Genomic DNA, 19,979 nt, shown 5'->3' on the forward strand with positions numbered 1-19,979 from the left:
ACTTGGACAAATGCATTATCCACAAAAATATCTCCATACATGACTCATGTGGTCAATGATGGGTTTATATTAATAATACCAGCAATTCCTAGATACCTATTTTGTTTTCACATTGTGGCTTACAGTATATAAACGTGCATAGGGTAGTTAAAACGTGCAAAGTATAGTAAACTACAGCAACCACATATTAAAGTGGAAGAAAGGCAAGTTTAACATTAAAAAAAGACCCCTTGAGCTTTTAATCATGATGTGCTAGTATGCACAGCATATTGGCAGATTATGGCAAACTTACCTGCCAAAGTGATCCCCTCCAGCACTGACCTCCTCCCTCACCAGTGCTTCCATCTTCCCCAGGGTCTTCTTATGGATTTAGTATCTCTCTTGATTTGCCACCTTCATGATGTAACTCCCGTGCTTCATCTCGACATAAAGGGTTTGTGCACTGAGCTGCGCATTTGGGGCTCAGCATACAGAGACAAAAAAAATACTGACAGGTAAGAAGAAGCTTTTATAGCAAAAGAGACTTACACAGTTTCTTCTGCCACATAAAGCCTACCAATCAGCATTTTTTTGCAGGGGAACGTTACTTCTACTTTAAGCTATAGGTTAATGCTGGGTGTTATGTCTCAGGAATTAGATCTATTTTGCTGAATAACTTTGAAAGTGTTTCAGTTGGATGTCACACAATTACAGCACAATGAAACAGAATCGATGTTTATCTTTACACTTACTGTGTTAATGAATAAATGTGCCTTTCTGCTAATCCATTCACTTTGAGGCTGGTGACTACATTACAGTTGCCAATAAAACAGAAAAAGCTAATGTTTGAACACATTTGGTTGCAGCATCCCTAAGCCAGCTTGAAAAAGTAGGAAGTGCATGATACTAGATACTAAAGTGAGCTTTCAGAACTCATTCAGCACTTGACATCATTGATTAGATAGTCCTGCTACCACACGAAAGGAGAGGGTTAGGTTAATGAAAAAAATCAATTGCTTTCTTCCTACATTTTATTTTCCATATAACTATCCTTTGTTTCAGCAGAATCGTAGAGTACACCTCAGTTGTGGCTAGTCCCATATGAAAAAGTACAATTTATGATTTGTTTACTCCCATCATAAATTAGGTGCACCTCGTTTTATTTCAAGCTACTAGCATGGCTTCTGATTTACATTCTTTCTCCGATAGCTGAAAATAAGCATATGGAAAATCAAGTAAAACCGAAGCATTTCTATGATGACAAAACAGCAAATGCTAAAGTAATGAAAAAAGTTTATTTGTGGCACTGTGTCAACGTTCAGAGCCAGGGATGCAAACCAGGCCACAAAACACAACACTTGGCAGATATTATAACTAACCACAGTGAAATCCAAAAATAATAAGCAAACAGACTAATACACCCTTAATGCATATATGGGAATTGTCATATCTGCAAAGGGATGTGTATATCTGTCCATTCAGTCTTGAAATTTACACATCCCATCCAGATAGCAGAGGCAATTTGGTGACTTGATTTTTCTCTCCTGCAGTTAAAATAGACCTTTACGCATATCTTTAAAATAACAACAAACACACCTTTAGAAATGTTTAGTAATGACAATCTACAAAACACATACTTCTAGATAATTGCAGGCTTTGTATTCTTTACATACCTTTTCTTCCCCAGTCTTCTGACAGTGGCCATGTTTACTAAGAGTAGATTACTAGTTCTCCTTTTACTTCCTGGATTTCTGGCACACGTGACTAGGACATGTGACCATGCACATCATCTCAAGGGAGGTAAAAGCCTTTCCCTGAGATCTCATGAGAATGAGATTTCCCAGCAATGCTTTGCTGAAGACAAGGCAATCCCAGTGTGCATTGCTTTATCAAACTGAAGATGTTTTGCCCTTTCAAAGCAGGAAGTGAAATCTCTGCAAGTGTAAGTATTTCAAAATCACAGCATTTTACACCTGACATGTCTATGTTATTATTAATCATCATACATAGGGGGATGCATTGGTAGAATTTGACTTTTGAGTGTAAAGGTCCGCTTTAAACAACACAATTTTGGTCAGCTCCCAACTCCCAGTATTTAAATGAACAGTAAGCCTCCTTTCACGCAGATGCATGTCAGTTCCGATCAGCGGGGGATCCAAGCACAGATCCCCTGCTGAGAGGAGCAGTCCAGAACGGGTATCAATGTTGTGAAATCCACGTCTGTCCAGTTTTTCTTCCACCTGGAGCACAAAACTGAACTGGCAGGACACGTTAGTTCTGTGGGGTGGCATATGTAAGCAGATATGTGTCTATTCAGATCAGATTACTCCTGTTCCATCATGATCAGGTGCACCAAAACAAAACTCTGTTTCTTTTGTTTTCTGGACCTGGACGGAGTTCGGGGTAAACGGATATAAAAGGACACACGCACATTTAGATCCGGCTGACCCTAGAGTAACATTGGGCTTCCGATCAGATCCACCTCAAAAGCAGACAGGCAGACCTGATTGGACCACCTGAGTGAAAGGGGCCTAAAGGTAACAGCAACAAACTGATGACATGTATGTTCTTTGTCATCACATATGAATGCAGGACACCTGATTGGACCCTGGTACAGACCCTACCTCATTCTGAGCGCTACTATGTAGACATTACAAGGTGGCCGAAGTCAAGGTAAATTCCTGCATTTATATTAGTTGCATCTAAATGTAATGACTTATTTAAGATAAATATGTAACTGCACTTACTGGTGTGTTTTTGTATCTTTTTGGTGTTCAGCTTTAAAAAGTCGCATCTTCATCTTACAACTTAGTAATTAGCTACTATGGTAGAGAGCTGTTCCACATGGCAAATACCCACTCTTTATATTTATGAGGTGTTAAATATTCACAGCCTGACCTGTATTCTCACTCACTAAATAAATGTAGACACTGAAAACAGACTTCCCCGGAGATGAAACAGCAATTACAGGAAATGCAGAAAAAGATGACATTGATTTATGGTAAATATTAAGAGTCACCACCTGGCTTATCTGAAGTCATATAGGGAGCAAATTGAATCATCTTGATTCTCCTGCACTAAAAGCTGTTCTAGGTACAAGACAGATATCGCAGCCTTTCCAAAAGCAATTATCATTAGGATAATGCAGTTAATGAGTTGGAATACTCAGCGTTAGTGTTTCGGACAAAAACCTTACCTCATACATAACAATTCACTTCTGGCAGAAATGCAAACAAATGTCTCACAAGGCAGCCACACTGCTACATTAGCTTATATCACCTAAGCACAAAAGTGCTTTTCTACAGACTCAAATGTGTAGATATAAATATACCTTCAAACTGTAATTGTAAGTACAAGTGCATCAGGGTATAAACATCCAAGTTATGGCACCATACAAGTTATGGCAGCCATCTGGATAATATAAAATTTATAGAAACTTAGCTGCAAGGAACAACATTTTAAGGTCACACACACTGAAAAGACTTGCTTTTAAAACACTGCATTTTTACTACAGTGTATAATACATAGGTTTGTTATATAATAAAATGTTACCCATATCTGGGGATGTGTGCTGTAGATCACTAAAACACCAAAAATCTAGTGCACATATCTTGTTAAGGAATAGTCAAAATCTTCTATGTAGAAAGTAAAATGCTTTTGCAAACACAATTAACAGAAAGCATGTACTCTTTAACCTATCTGACAGGAATAGTGTCTCACTTAATAGCCAGCTATTAAAATGCTACGTTATTTTCAAGGTCCCATGGCGCATTATCTTGAATGCATTACAAAAGTCATTTTACACTGGTCAGTAAAAACTGTCAGATTTTACAACTCCCTAGAGAAGAATTTTATTAAGTCTAACAATGATGATTAGCTTATTAGGTAACCTGAAGTAAGGGTGGTGACTTAATATTTTTCCTTCCAATATCTTCAAACCTCTTGTGTTCTGCTTTCATTATATCATTACTCCCTCCTGGTATTTCTATGCCTTTTTCTTTTTAACTTCAAAGTTGAAAAAGCTGATGGCGTGGCACACAGTTGGTGTCACATAAGTTCAACTTTCAAGCATAAATAATTCATTCTCAGAAAAGTTCCTAGAGTGAAAGCAATTTTCATGCTTCGGACACACAGCATAAAAATCACACGGTACTTTTGTAGCTACCAAGAAAAGGCTTTATTGCAGAAATGTAATGCAAACAACGCAAAGAGCATGCTCTGCTATAAATTCAGATTACAGAGAAGACAATGCCAGTGGAAAAACCTCTACCTCCTGAAGAGAGAGGGTCTCACCCCAAAATTAAAGTTTTCAATAATGTGAGACACTGCCCACAGGCAAATGTTGTTAGCTTTTTGACACTCACTGTACACCAAGTTGCTTGCATCTTGCAATCAGATCTTTAAACAGAACTTATTATTTATTTAAACAGTTTTGATAAACTGATATACTGAACATACATACATAAGTTTGGTTTTGCAAAAAAAAAAAATAATAATTGAGGGGCATTCACGACAAAAATTACCTTTTTGTTTTTTAAAGAGACAACATGGTAGAAGTTGCCTCTTTTTAGGCTCCCTGTCTCTGAATGAAAATTGTGAATGGAGACAAGTGAGAAAGAAGTAGGAAGGATGAGGCACTGTTCTGACTCTTTACTTTTGTCTATAATATTTCAGCTTGAGCTATTGAGCTCAGTAAACAGACTTTTTTTTACAACAGGAGGTCAGAGAAAATAAACAATAGACTGCAAAACAGATCTAAAAATATTCAAGACTTCATTTTTTATGCTTGATTTTAAATCCCACTGACGTGTCTTACGACATTAGCCAGATATTTTTAATCTTCAGCAAAAATCAAAATGGCTCACTACTGTTATTTCTCTAATTCAGGGATCCTTAAAGTGTATAGTATGTTAAACCAAAACAGTTTTTCTTAGTTTTGAACAGAGTGGGGAAGGGTTACAACTCCTGATGGACTTTTCCTGTTTTCCAGAGCTTTGTTAGAGAGATTTCACCTTCCTAACTATGCTGCTGATGTTTTACCAGACAGGAAGTAAGGGGAAGTCTTCAACAACTGACTGTGAAAGGCTGTGGGAGAAATATGTTGAGATTTGTAGTTCAACACGAAATAACGGCGGGACTTTAATTATGTGTACCTTTGCTCATCTCCATTACATCTGGGATAATGTGATTAGTCGTAGACACAAGGAAGTTAGGACTGTTTGTGCTCATTTCACAGAAAGTGTCAAGGACACTGCACTTCTGGCAAGATTAACAGGTATTTTCTGTACTTGCTAAAATATTCTTAAGCTGAAAAAATAAAACTAATGCAGCTACCACATCTAAGTGCTAATAAACTCAACTATATTCAATTTTTGTTCTTGGTTTAGTTATGCTTTGAGGGGTACAATATATGCCAGCTTTCTGAGTTGCATATTTGTAACAATGGGAAATAGTAAGCAATGTAATTACATGTGTGTGAATATGTAACTGCATGTTTAAACTTAACAGTTAAAGCCCCACTCCAGCTTCATTTTTTTTTTACTTTTTTGATGCTGCAGCCCTACATACAGTATACATGTAGCTGATGCTGCAGCCCTACATATAAATGTTAGCTCTAACCCCCTTTTGGCATTGTTTCAAGCTTACGTGAATAGAGAATTTAGAGGACCCAAAGGTTTTACTGTCTCTCCATCAACTTGGGAAAACAACCACAGCTTGCCCACAAAGGTTGGGAGTTATGGAAGGATGTACAGAGAGAGAAGGACTGAAGCTGCAGATCTTTTCTGAGCTCTGCTTAGCTAACATGTATAGTCCTGCAGCGCGCATGCGTCCCTCTGTAGCCGTCCAACCCATTCCAGCCAGCAGGAAGCATGAGTTTTGCTGACTGGTGAGCTATGATTTAGAGCAAGGGGAATGTTGGGCCAATGCAGAGGAACAGCTGGCCATGCACAGACAGCAGTGGTCTCTCACTGAAGCCTACAACCTGGAAAGAATTTTGACCTTAACCAGGCTTCCGGGAACCCTAGTTTTCCTCCTGAGGTTGCTAGGGTTATCTTGAGCAGTGACAAACTTCCAACCTAAACTTACCTCCAATGCTAGGGGGAAATTGTTCACTGACTACCAACATAAGAGGTCACTTCTACACTGATCACAAATGTTAGAGTACACTACAATTTGTACTGCCTATGTTCCTATTCTGTTATTAATATTCATCATTCAATATTCACTTAAACATTATTACTGAAAATAATTGTATTGTACAGAGCAGGGTAGAGTGTTAAAAAATTATCTGCTCTGAGTCTAAAATATTCTAGACACGCCACATTCTTTAGTCTTTTATTTAAAATGGTCTGCAATTTACTGATCACACTAATGTACCATGAGCTGTAGTTATAATAATTTTTAGCTGGGGTTCTCGGAGATCTGAATATTGTTTTAATGGCTCCAGGGTAAAAAGGTTGAGATAGATTGAATTAGATCAATAAAAGTAACACAACTGTTAATATGGTATTTTTGTTTCTCTTTCATGTTCACTTTACACTAGAACTGATAAAGTCATCTATCCAATGAAGTGTCAAAAAGTTGCACATATATAAATGCAGAAAGTACTTTTTAACTGTGCTGTTTTACTTAAAAAAAAAGTATAAATGGTGTATTTCAAAAATGCCTACGATAACAGGAAATTTCAGAGAATTATCTGCGGTAATGTTTTATTTCTTAAATAAAAATGTCCTATGTTTTAATAATTGCTAAACAATGGAAAAACAGCTTGCATCAGATTAAAAGAAAAAAAAATTGTGCACCTCACTGCAAAAGTAGGAAATTAATTTTGTAATTTTTTTTAACGGGAATAAAATAAATTATATTAATATATTTCACAGTCTTCTATTAAATGCCTTTCAGCTAATAACAACGTAAAATAACTAACCCATCCATTAACATTTTAACAGATCTGCATTCAAAAGTGAACATTATACAGAGGGACAGAATGAAGTACATGTCCTCATTTGCATGCTTTACACATAATCAATTGCATCTGCAATGCTTCAAAATGTATTAGCTTCAGATGTTCAGCAGGAGCTACAGAAAACTCAATCTACTGTAGCTTCCCCTAACTTTACAGTGTTCAAAAAGCAGTAAATGACACTTTTTTTGCAACAGTTAAACAAAACTGCCTACTATAATAAAGTGGACCTTCCATGAAAATGAAAGGTCCAGTCCACTGAGAACCCCCCAAATCAAATCACCATCAATAGTAATTTAAAAATACAGTTGTTGCTGAGGAGAAGAAAAAAAAAATGGTGGCCTTACATTGTACGATTTTCATTCAGAAATCGTAAACAAACGGTCCTTCAAACGAAAATCGAACATGATGGTACATCACCGATTTTCATTTTTGATATTGTGATACATTTTTTTCAAATCAGTCAAGTTGGAAAATATTTCTCTGCCAGAATGAAAATCGATGAATCAGTGGGGTTTCCGTTTGTCAAAAATCCTAGCAGGAACACAGAACATGCGCAAACCGAAATTATTTCCGTCATTCGTCAAAAATTGGTTGTTTAGTATGGTTAACAAACGATTTCCGAAATCGACATTTGACTATGCTTCATGGGGTATTCAAGCTATAATCAAATGAGGGTTTGTGGCAGAAATGAAAATGGTCTACCAAAAATCTACTAATGTATGACCACCTTTACATTGGCCCCAGCTTCCAATGCTTTTGGGAGTTGCAGGTGACCTCACCGTGCCTCACTGCTGCCTCCTGGGATAGCTGGGCCCTTGATATCGCATGAGAATACACTCCTGCAATGGTCTGCAGTGCATTCTTATGGTATTTGAGCACTCAGCTACCCCAAGAGGCAGCAGTGAGACACAAGGACATCAACAATGCCACCTAAATTGTTGGAAGCTGTTGATGTCATTGTAAATGTAGCTTTTTTATATTTAAACTGTGATTGCAGGCGATTTGACTTTGGGTTGAGGTTATTTTAATGGAAGGTCCTTTTAATTATTCTTAGTTACTGCCCCCCCCAGGTCTTTTTCAATTAGCATCACTCATGCATCAGTGAAAAATTACACTTTAAATATTCCTCCACAATATCCAGGCCATGTCTATACAACATCAAGACAATGTCTATATAAATTAACTGAACTATGCTTTTGCTTAAAAATGATGCAACATACATAACTGGTAACTAAATTCTACTAAAACTGGCATTCTATTTCACTTAGGAGTCACTGTGATTTAAAAAAAAAAAAAAAAAATGCAGTTTAAAAAAATTCTAGAAAAGGTACAGTATATGTACAGAACTCCTCCAAAAATGTTGTATCTTGCTTGTGTAACTGACTTGCTGTTTTTCCTAGAAATCTGCCCTAACATCAAATTTCAGGCATCCCCTACAACAGGAGTTTCAATTTGGTGATGTAATTCCTAAGACACTCTGAATTGCTGCACTTGAAGGAACATTAATGTAGTATGATCCTAATGAAACTGCTCCAGACACAAATGCATGATATTTAGGGTATTTAAAAAACATATTACTACATGAAGGTCCGATATGCCCTAAAAGTGTGAAAATAAATATGTATAAATATAAACAATAAATTTTGGCATGCAACATAGTTTAAAAGCTAATTAATAAAAGTCGAATAAACCATTGCATACAAAACCCTTAAAATGTTGTTCTTGTTGCAACGATTTTGATTACCCTCATACTTTAAAGGGATAAAAGAGCCATAATACAAAAAGACAACTCCTGGCTAGAAAGTGATTATTGGGAGTTTCTGCTTGGTCCAAGTCTCATAAATATAACTGTCAGATGTGGTTCAGAAAAAAAATCAACTCTCTGTAATTAAAAAAGAACCCAATTATTGCAGAAATATGGGAGTTGCCACAAACAACTTGTTTCTAAAGAGATAAGCTTTACGGCTGTCATCTTTATCTTCACATACAGTATATAGAAATTACAGTAATAACACACAAAAGCCTAAATAGGGTGCTAATAACATCCCACCCACCCCCAATGCATGCAATGAAAGACTTTTTTTATTTCGTTTTTTATTTCTGAGTGTTTGTCTAGCAAAACAAAAGCAAGCCTTTTGAATGACTGGATAAGGTCAGAAAGTCTCTGCTGCCTTTATCAATATTTAATATGTAGCTATTATCTTCTTTTCTCTCCAGAGTACCAATTTTTTAAAACTGTAATAACATTCTGACCAAAAAGAGCAAAATATTTTGTAATGTGAATCTCTTAATTTACCCATTAAGAGCATAGTGACATGCACCATTAATAGCCCCCCTTGTGGTCATATGGACGTTCTCAGCATTCCCCAACTGCCCTATTTGCTTGCCAGAACTCTGAATGAACAGCACTGTGTAAGCTCAGAGTTGGTCTGTGTCTAAGCCTACACAGGGCTAAAGACCTTCCTCTCCCACATGACATGGATTTAAAGCGCCTGGTGATTGCCTGTTTAGGCGGGAAGCAATGTACAGTTGGAAGAGTGGGGAAAGGACACACATTCCCTGAAAACTGGAAGTACTTGGTATTCCCAAGAGTTCTGGCAAGCAAATGGAGTAGCGTGGAAAGATGTGTGCCTTATCAGCAGGATGGGGGTATTGTTACCTTATGAGTTTATGTCAAATCTTCATAAGACATATGTATATAGTTTTATTTCTTGTTTTAAATATTTCCCCTGAGGTGTTGATAGCTAGTAGGGAAATAAAGTCTTTGTTGTGCTTATCACGGTGGAGGGGAGTGGCAGGCCCAATGAATTGCAAATAGGGCTGGTAATCAGGTTTTTCCTGAGCCAAGACCCTTTGATCTAATAACAAGTAGACTGGCCAATCGTAGAGAGGGGTGTGGAGTTGTAAAGAGGGTCTTGGAAACCCTCCAATCTCCATTAGGCCTTGGGAGGCAACCAATGGGAGATGTGCCATGCATCCCTATGGACACCAGGGGTATATTAATGACTGGAAAAAGCAGCTAGGCCTCTTTTCACCAGGATGGGGCCTCATGTGACGATTAATGGGTAACTATACATATAATCTTTCCCCCACTTAACTGTATGTCTGTTTGTCGGTTAGATACCAATGTCTGGGTATTTGGCATGTTTAAATCTTTTCTTTGTATGTTGTAGTTAAATAGATTGTTGGTTCATTGTATTTAAGTCTTGATACTATATACCAATAAATTCTGTTATTGTGTTGAGCTCAAAAATCTCATGAATGAATCCTTAGAATCTCAAACCTGTAAGTGTGAATGCTTATATAGCGGTTCATAACTTAAAATAGTAATTCAGGTAACAGGTATCTTATCAAGAAAACCTTTACTTTACCACTAGCACAACACCTGTGATAACAAACAGATAAAGTACACTTCTCATGAAATAATTTTTTAGGTTCCCATTGTTGACTTTCTTCTGATATCTGGCTGTCATGTTGATCTATTGGCTTAACTGGATCCTATCCTGAGGAAGTCTAGAGGGCAAAACCTGGGTTGGGACACATGGCTAAATTACATGATGTTTTTAAATATTTATTTGTGCAATTGATAAAGTTTGGTCTGCACTATTACACCTATTGTCCACCTGCAGCATTGTTCTCACCCGGCCTCTGTTTTCAGTACGCAAGGGGAGCAGTATAAAGGTGGGACAGCATTCCAAAGATAAAAATCACATTTTACCTCCAAATATGTGTGGTACGTCCACCAGCTATAACTGTTGCTGTTTAAAAAGTGACATTTCTAAGGTCAACAATATGCTGTGATCCTCTGTGTTTGTTGGACTGTCAGCTGTTGTAGCCATCAGGAGGACAGCATTCACAGTCTCTTTTGCACATCAGCACCATTCACACTCTGCTGCACTGTCAGTACACTGTCAGCTACTCCTACAGACTCCTACACCCCAGCAACACCCACAGTCTTTGCTTAACCACTTCTGCCCCCACAGCCTCTGCGGGACCTCTGCTACATCCACAGACTGTGCTCTGAAGTCTAACAGGATTATTCACTAAAGGGTGAAGGGTTTGGAGAAGGCAGGAAAAATAAAAAATCAAAATAGCGGATTTGGAAAAATGATCTAATTCCACTCACTTTCCAATTCAGCTATGTTGTCCTAGTTCGTTCACTTCTCCTGCCTTCTCCAAACCCTTCACCCTTTAGTGAATAATCCTGTTAGACTCCAGAGCACTCACACCCTCCAGCATCTCTCCTGCCCCAGCTGCTCAGTTCCTTGTGTCTTTTACACTCCAATTCACCATTACCCAGCATCAACCCTCTTTTGTGTCTGGAACTACCTGTTTAATAACATGGAGATAGCCAGCAGGGAAGTCCAAACTCCAGTGAGGAGGTCACTGGTGGAACAACAGCTACCTCTTAGATTCCACTTGAACTCAAGGATACAATGGGACCATTTGGCTTAGATTTTCTGGGACTTCCACCATGAAGACACTGTAGCTTTTCTTATTATACCACGCAAATTTCCGATACCACGCAAATTTGGCAGGCGATTATAATGAAGCTTGATCTCCCGCAAAAAAACGCCCCCCCCACACACACACATTTGCCCATCAGCACAAGCCCAAAACCCCTCAACAAAAGGAACTTAAACATATGTATGTAAGCAGTCTGCAATCAGCTTATAGGGGACCAGTCAGGAATTAGCATTTGTACGATTATGAATTAACGCACTGCAGGTATAATATTACAGTGTTAACTAGCGGTCATATATGTCTGTGTTATTTAGTTGAAGTATCTTCCTGTAAGAGCAGAAATGTTAGCCCACTGTCAAGCTTTATAGCCCCCACAGAGGCTGACCTATCTCCTGGCTAATCTCAGGGCTAATAACCAACAAGCTCTCTTGCCTGAAACACAGCCTGACACTACTAATCAGAAGGGAGTGAACACATAAATAAAACATTAATGTAATTACTTAGAGATAATGCTGTGCTATTCTAGTACTTACTGGTTCTCTTTAAGTGATTTTTTTTTATTAAACAGCCACTCTGTGACCTAAATTTCATATACAAACACTCAAAAGGTGATGGTGATGGATATAGGGGAGACAATTTTTATAATGGGATTGTGGGCTTACCTTTAAAAAAGAAAAGTGAAACCATTTGATGTTGTAAATTCTATGGGAACCTGTACGTTACTCTTACCCAATTTGCAACTTCATTACTTTTTTTTGATCCTTCTCTGACTTCGACAATCGGAACAGCCAGGTTGTGCTTTGGCATCCCTCATGAGGGAAGTGAGGAGGATCTTAGCAAACTACCAGGAGCTTACAGTAAAGTTACAATAAAACTTAGGAAAAACAGTGTTATCCAAGTTCAAGGAACTTTAAGCTTTATAAGACATTTGCTTCAGATTGTGACTTACTTAATAGTGGTAGCCATTTTTGTTAGATACACTGCTCGGTTATAGTGGGAAACTTTTTGAGTATTAAAATGGAAAAACGATAATCTTAACAGCATGTGACAGCATGTTAAACAATGCTGGGAAAAGCAATAAACATGACATTCATATACAAAATATGGGCTCGGTAGACTGTGACATTTGCCTTGGTCAGGAGGGTGTCAATGCCAGAGAATTTGAGGAATAAATTCTTTCTGCCAAAGATTCCATCCAGTGTTCCGTGACAATGAGGCAGCTGCTATCACTTAGCTCCAGTATGATACCCACTGCAGGGGACAGTGGAAACATAAAAATACTTTCTAAAGCATTCTTCACAAAACAACAGACTTTTCTTATTACTCTGCCCACCACAAATGAGTTGCTCTCTCAATTTCCACTTTCAGAGGTCAGAGCTACAGATTTCAAATGTGTGCATTGAAACCATAAAGTATCACTGTGTTCTTACTGAATGAAAATTAAGTTAGAAACACAACCACATGGCCATAGAGAAAACAACATTTGCTGCATCAAGCTGCTATTACAGTCCACTGAATACAATGAATGCAAACACCATGGTGCAAAGAAAAGTTTTAATATACATATTTCTATAAACACCTGAAAAGAGCAGGAAACATATATAGATAATGACAAGAAGCAAGGCCGTGGACGTTTAGCACAAACAGAGAACAATCATCCAGACTTAAGTAGAGTTTGCACAGTTTTTTGGTGCAACCTGCAGGCTGAACAGCAGGCATATCTTAAAGCCAATTGCCACCTTTGAAGAGGTATTTTAAAAAAAACATATGGCAGCAATGTACAGTAAGTCTACGTGAAGCAGGCATATGAAGTTGCTTTATATTAACACAGAAACTTACGTTTTTAGATTTCCACTTCATAGGCTCATGGAAATGGCCGCTTCTGTAGTCTGCAAGCAATCTGTGTATTTACAACTGAGCTCTCCACCCCCTATTCATTAGTATTCATAGTGACATCCCCCCCAAAAAAAACAGTATATTGTGTAGCCTGCTTTACAATCCAATCCCAGTGTCAGTGTGAATTTTCTGTGAAGATTTAAGTACTAATAAGTTCATTAAAAAAAATGAAGCCTACAATGTGAGCCATTAAAATGTACACACCTTTTGGGCATAGATGAGGTGGTGTGTACGTGGATAGAGAACTGGCTACGGGAACGGGTCCAGAGGGTATAACTTTAAGGAAGAGTAGGATGGTGCTGAAGACAACAACAGAAGTGGGCTTTGGCCTGACAGCCACTGACTTGACACATGCAAACTGTAATTAATTTTCCTTTATAAAATCTACTAGCCCAAACCATCCATCTCATCACACAAATGATCTTTAAACTGGAAAGGGTTTGCCCGTACATTATGTTACTCTATTTTTGTTGCAAAATGTATCTGCCTCCCCCCCCCCCATTATGTTTCATCACAAAACCTATGCTGACTTTTACAGGTCTGTGACTTCATCTTTGAGCCTTATGCAAATAACCCAAACTTGTGGAATACAGTTTTGAAAGATTAATTTCCCACCTGCACTCTACTGTTACAACAGGGTTCCAATGCTAATATTTTCTACCAACAAAGACTAGGTGTATTATCTGCTGGTGTACAAGGACAGTAAAGGCTGAATCATACTTTTGAATTGTGATAATAGGCGTATTAACACTTGCGTTTATCCTGAATGGTGTGGTGCGCTGCATTAGAAAAATGTGCTTCATATATGTTTTGTTTGTCTGTTCTTGTGCATTGGCAGGCCATTCAAACTAGATGGGCTGCATTAATGCAACAAACGTTAACAAGTGTTAATTAATAAGCGCAATGTAGAAGAATGGCAAAGTGTGCATATTTTTTATACAAAAGGAGTTTAACAGACAGAAGTAAATTAATATTATGCTGCCTGGGATGAAATAACAAAGGAATAGCGATTTATCACCAAAGGCAAAGTGCTGGAGTGTTGGGAGCATGAGTCCCACTCATATGCACTCTTTCCCCACCTGAGCATGGGCAGTTGCTAGCCAATAGGCACTGTGCTATCAGCAACGTCACCTTTACTTTCACCGGCTGGCAGCAGGAGACATCCTTGTTGCTAGGCAGTCGCATAACGCTGCCTGTTCCACCACCTGTGTTCTCATTGGCTGGCAGTGCTGTGGCATCCTACTTGAACATCACGAGCCAAGGGCTCCAGCGTTAGCTTCCTGGGCTCCTGTACCTAAAGCCTTGTGAAGTGCCTTGCTTCTGACTGTTTCAATTTGATTAAACTCTTGCCTGAAAACAGATACACAACTGACTATCACCTGCCCTGACCCTTTCCTGGATAACAAATACGCTGCTCATTGCTACCTGCCCTGACACTTGCCTGGATAACGTATACGCAACTGACTGCCACCTTTTCTGAACCTTGCCAGGCAAATGGATTACACTACTGATTGCCGCCTGCCAGGACCTTGCTTGGATAATGAACCCTGCTAGCTTGGGTTCCAGCCAGTCACTATTCCTAATCACTCCTGCATACTGTGCCTACCATGAACCATTTACTATCCTGAAGCCATACGACACAGCATATGAACACTCTCTCTGGGGTTGGTGGGTAGCATCCCACTTCTGCGAATATAGCACCACGCTTTAGGTCCTAGGAGCATCTAAGTACTGGTAGGCATAACAGCCTTAAGGGAAAGGAGGCTGGTATAGGTGTCCCTGCGAAAGCGTTGCTTTTTTCACAGAACAGGACGTACACCTGTAAACCTTACAAGGAAGAGTTACATATGCAACACTAAGTTCATATGCTGGCCTCTAAATGTCCTGCCCTACTAGTTAAAAGCAGAATTGTGCTAATATAAAACATGCTTAGTGACCAGTTCTTATATTTTAATCTCTAACATGTAAAAATCTTGCACGTGTAATGATAACTTTGGCCCAATGTGTGCAAAAATTTTACAGGAGGTAAAGTTTACAAAAGCAATTAATCTTTTGATACCTGAGAAGCAGACAGATTTACTCTGGATACGTGACAACTACTTTATGTCTTGCATATTCCCACCTTAGAGCTCTGTCCGAATGCAAATTGGGATTACATAATATTCACTTCTGCTAGCAGATTAAACTGGCCGGGTTCAGAAAATTTGCAAAGGTCTAACTAAATCTGGTCATACACATTACAATGCTATTGTACAGTCTGTATACAATCTCATTTTACCAAAACAATGTAATAATACTTTCCTAAACAATACATTCAGCTTCCATCCAATCAGGCAGGCCATTCAACTATATATCTGTTGGTATATCTACAGGATATTGTGAAATCACTTTGTAATAAATATGACAAAAATCTTAAAATGTGTTAATGAAAGAGGCAGCTTCTATGGACTATACTAGGTATACACGCCAGTTATTGAAATGGTCAGTGGTTATCATCTTACTAACGTTTAAATCCACCTTGCAGGAGTCGTGAACTGAAAGGAAACCTCTCTTGAGAGTAATATAGACATTGCCATTACAGACCTCATTCTGGCTGTTATACTGACCAACTGATCTGAAGTATAGAGTTTAGGCTTTACAAGTTTCCTCTGACAGCTCTAATCTATATGTCTTATGACCAGTTTCCTTTAGCAACAGTAAGGACACTATGGATCAATCAGACTAAAGGGCGCCATGCAGTGTGCAATTTTCGTCCGATTCTTGAATTTTGGCCGGCATCCCTCGATCAGCTGATTGAAGGAACAGGTCGAAAAATCTTTCTACGGACAAAGCAGGTAGCCAATGAGCTGCCGGCTCTCTTCGGGTATTCTGACAGTGGCTGGCGGCCGCTGTCAGTATACAAAGGAAACAGTGGAGATTTCTGAATCGACACACTCGTAGTGTTGATGGGGAAATCTGCTCTATTTTTTTTCGTTCTGCTTGTGGGTTGAATGAGAAAAATAGCTTATTCCAAGTACCAGCGCTACTCTGCCTTGTTCAATTATCCATGTCTTCTTCAAAAAAAATCTTTGAATGACAGAGAGAAAATAGAGTGTTGTCATCAGTTCCACTCTAGAAAGTAGGAATTAAGCATTTCTGAGTGACAGAGCCACTGCTAAAGATAGTTATGGTAGAGTGGTTTAAACATCCTAACAAAAGGACACAAGCTTACAAAAATCTAAGCAAAATGAATTGATACTGCTACCTTCTATTTTTGTACACATGTATATACTGAGACTAAATTAATGTAGTTATAGAAAACTATACAGGTTTGTTTCCCAGAATACACATTTGTTTTCATTTGTTGCAGTTGTGTACAGATGGAAACAGATACTTAAGTTAAACTACAGAGATAAAAGGTTTATCACTCATTTAAATATAATTTAATGAAAAATGTCTTTCAACAGAAAATATCCTTGGGCTATAAAGCATATATAGCAAAATTTGGCAGGACGCATTGGCTAGATTTTATTTTCTGGTATCATAAGGCAATGTTTGTATAATCTAAATTAAGATGAGAACATCAGCATATTAGCTTATAAACTGACATATCCATTATTGCTGTCTTTGCAATCTTGGAGTCGTCCTTTTGGCACAAAGCATGGAAAGCTGAACTACCGCACAAAAAAAAGCCACCTCAAGCATATAATGCAAAGAAGCAGTAAGTCCTGTATTAAGAATATTTAAAAGTACAGCCTGAAAAAAAGTGGTGAACTCAGAATCCAGAGAAACATCTATGCCATGAGAAAAGAGCATCAAAAGTGATAGGCCTGACAGGTTTGTTCTACAATGTAACTGTTTTCTTCGAGTGTTCTTTGTTTTTTCCAAATGTGCATTCACTTTTCTGAAATCTAGAGACCTAAATAAATTAGATTAATAAAAATAGTGAACTGTTCACTAGGAGATAAAATATCATAATTATTAAGAATCCTCTCAGGGTAGCAACTGGATCCTAGTAATAAACAGCTGATTACATTACGTATTTAAGAGCAGCTTACTGATTTCACAAATTGTGACCTCCACTCTAGATGAAAGCAGGTATTATACTTGAGTAATCCAGGTTCAATATGTGAATTCAGGCCAGTGAGTGATATGCGGGAACAGAAATTAAGAATGAAACTTGACAACACACCGATCCAAAATAACCAAAAACAATGTCACAGGTACTGTGTTTCTGGATTCCTTCCCAGCTATCTCAGCCCCCGCTTACAGAGCATTCCTGCTGAGAATCTCAGCCGTTAACATTACATTACCCCCCCACTTACAGTACATCCTTCCACACATCCAGCATTAACTTCCCATTCACAATTCTCCCTCCACCGCCATCTCCTCTCATTGGTGAAATCAGCTCCTTGACTCCTTAAAGTGGACCTTTACCCCATTTGACTAAATATCACATCAGCATACAGCTCTCCATGCTGATACGAGAGCATCTTACATTCATGAGCTAAACAAACATATTGTTATTTTACTTACAATTTCTATTTTCCACTTTCTGGTTCTCTTTGGCAAAACTGATATAATGTGCCCAAGCATCGCATCCTGCAAAGATTACATCAGCAGAGCATTGCTGTGAAATCTCATATGTAATCCACCACCTGTACACTGCACTCTACACAGGGAATCAGCTCTGCGTCACAAACATACCTGTTCTGGACTGGGCACACTTTTTACGGTATTAAAAAATATGGCACTTTTGTATAATGAATAGATGAAGATAATGGACTAAACCCACAAATATCACACTAACCTTTGAATCATCTTGCCCAAATTTCTTCAGAGATTTCCTGACATAGTCAGTGAAGCCTGATGACTTGGAGAATATCTTTCCAACACGTTGGTCACTGCAAGGACAATCATAATATTTTAAATTAAGAGTTTTTGAATATTGAGTAAGCAAAATTTTAAATAAATAAAACTAAATCACAATGTGGTTTTTTAAAGATGGTTTTCCAAACTGAACTAAAATTACCTCAGCGGAAGACCTCCCTTAGCTTAAACAAGAGTTTCCTACAGACCTGTAATCGACCACTTCTGACAGAACGATGAAATCTAACTTCTAATTTTGACTGACATGCCACTGTCATGTAAAAAGTGGTGCTTAAAAGAGACCGGCTGTGAGAAACAAAAATACATGGGCTGTCAAAGCTGACCTGTTGCTGAATATTGTAGTTAACTGTGCTTGGTTTTAATACTATAAGTCACTGATCTGGAATAGATATGCATCAACTGAAGTCATAATTCATGATCTGCAAACTTGCTCTGGCAAGTGTCTGAAAGAATTAAAGATTTTCATTCAGCCAGCGACCACAAAATGATTTTATTTTCTATTGCAATTAATTTTAAAAAGGAACTGCAGGATTTTCAAAAGTTAACCCCTCGCAATGGGGCTACCCCCACACTGCAAAGGTTAACTGCTCCTTTTGGTCTAAGGGCACAAATAAAGCAAATATACTTACTTGATCCTTAATCCTTCCTGGCTGCTTGATCGGTCCCAGCAGCCTCTTTTCCCCTGGGCTCACGTGGACTAAGCCTTGCTGATGTCATCACATCTATGCAAGGTCCATTCATGTGCATTAAACGTAAGGACACCAAGGGACATGCCACAACCAGAGTGGAGGGGAAGAGAGGTGCGCGGTCACCACTGCAGGATTGAAGAGTGCATTTTTTTAATTCCCCTCCCTAGACCAAAACAAGCAGTTAATCTTTGCAGTGGGGGTTAGCACCACTGCAAGGGTTAACCTTTGAAAATCCTGGAGATCTGTTTTAATGTATTGCTTATGGAGAATGTGAGTAGTGCTTTACCTTTTTCTTTTAGAAGAGGATAAAGACATCTTTAAAAAAAAGATCGATATGGACTTTAATAACTTTTGAATGTAATAATATTCTATGAATGTACTTATAGATCAAAGATGAGACTTCAGAGCATATGTGGCACAACTGGAGACAATGGTGCGACAATGGTTCTATAACTGGGGATGGAAGAGTGAGGACCCCTTTTAAAAACAATCTAGCAGTTGTCAGGTTTTATTTTTGCCTACAAATCTGTCTTATACAATGATCTCATGCTTTCATAGTTAAATCCCCCCATATCAAATTTTTTTTTTTTATATATAAAAATTCTAACACAGATGAAAAATAAGATTCCCAACTATAAAATGTATGATCTTATCAGCCTCTTACATTTGAAGGACATTCTTGCTCTGCGGGACGATCGCATAGGACCTTAAAGGAAAAACAGTTTTAAAACTTGTAAAATAATGTGTAAGTTTAAATAGAGCTTAGAAAGTAGACATTGTTATAGTGCATTTAACCAAAAAAAGCTTAATTATCAGAAGATTTAAAAACTAAAATACACCATCATACTTATGCTTTAAAGAAGAATGCCAGGGAAAAGTTTTATTAACCCTTGCAGAGGGACTACTCACTGCAAGGGTTAACTTATCTGCTCGTTCTTGTCTTGGTGCTAAAAAAAAAAGTTATACTCACCCGAACTGTTGAGCCAATTCCCTGCTTCTCTGCTCACTGAAGCCTGTCTCTTCTGGGCAGATGGAATGTTCCTCGGCATCCTCACGTCTATACCCATGTATAGAGCGTGATAGCACAAGGATTCTTAGACCGCTAGAGAGGAGGG

The 19,979-nt window shown here is 38.3% G+C and overlaps 1 protein-coding gene across 1 annotated transcript in view; it reads right to left on the reverse strand.

Moving 5' to 3' along the window:
- Nucleotides 1–19,979, reverse strand: part of METTL25 (methyltransferase like 25) — a 107,850-nt gene that overhangs the window by 19,623 nt on the left and 68,248 nt on the right. Inside the window, exons 9-10 of the mRNA XM_018552908.1 lie at nt 19,529–19,570; nt 18,096–18,189 (exon numbers count right to left, since the gene is read on the reverse strand). Of these exons, the coding sequence (XP_018408410.1) occupies nt 18,096–18,189; nt 19,529–19,570 (136 nt within the window). The remainder of the gene's footprint in view (nt 1–18,095; nt 18,190–19,528; nt 19,571–19,979) is intronic.

This window comes from Nanorana parkeri, unplaced genomic scaffold, assembly GCF_000935625.1.
Source record: "Nanorana parkeri isolate BGI_ZX_2015 unplaced genomic scaffold, ASM93562v1 scaffold101, whole genome shotgun sequence".
Classification (NCBI taxonomy): domain Eukaryota; kingdom Metazoa; phylum Chordata; class Amphibia; order Anura; family Dicroglossidae; genus Nanorana; species Nanorana parkeri.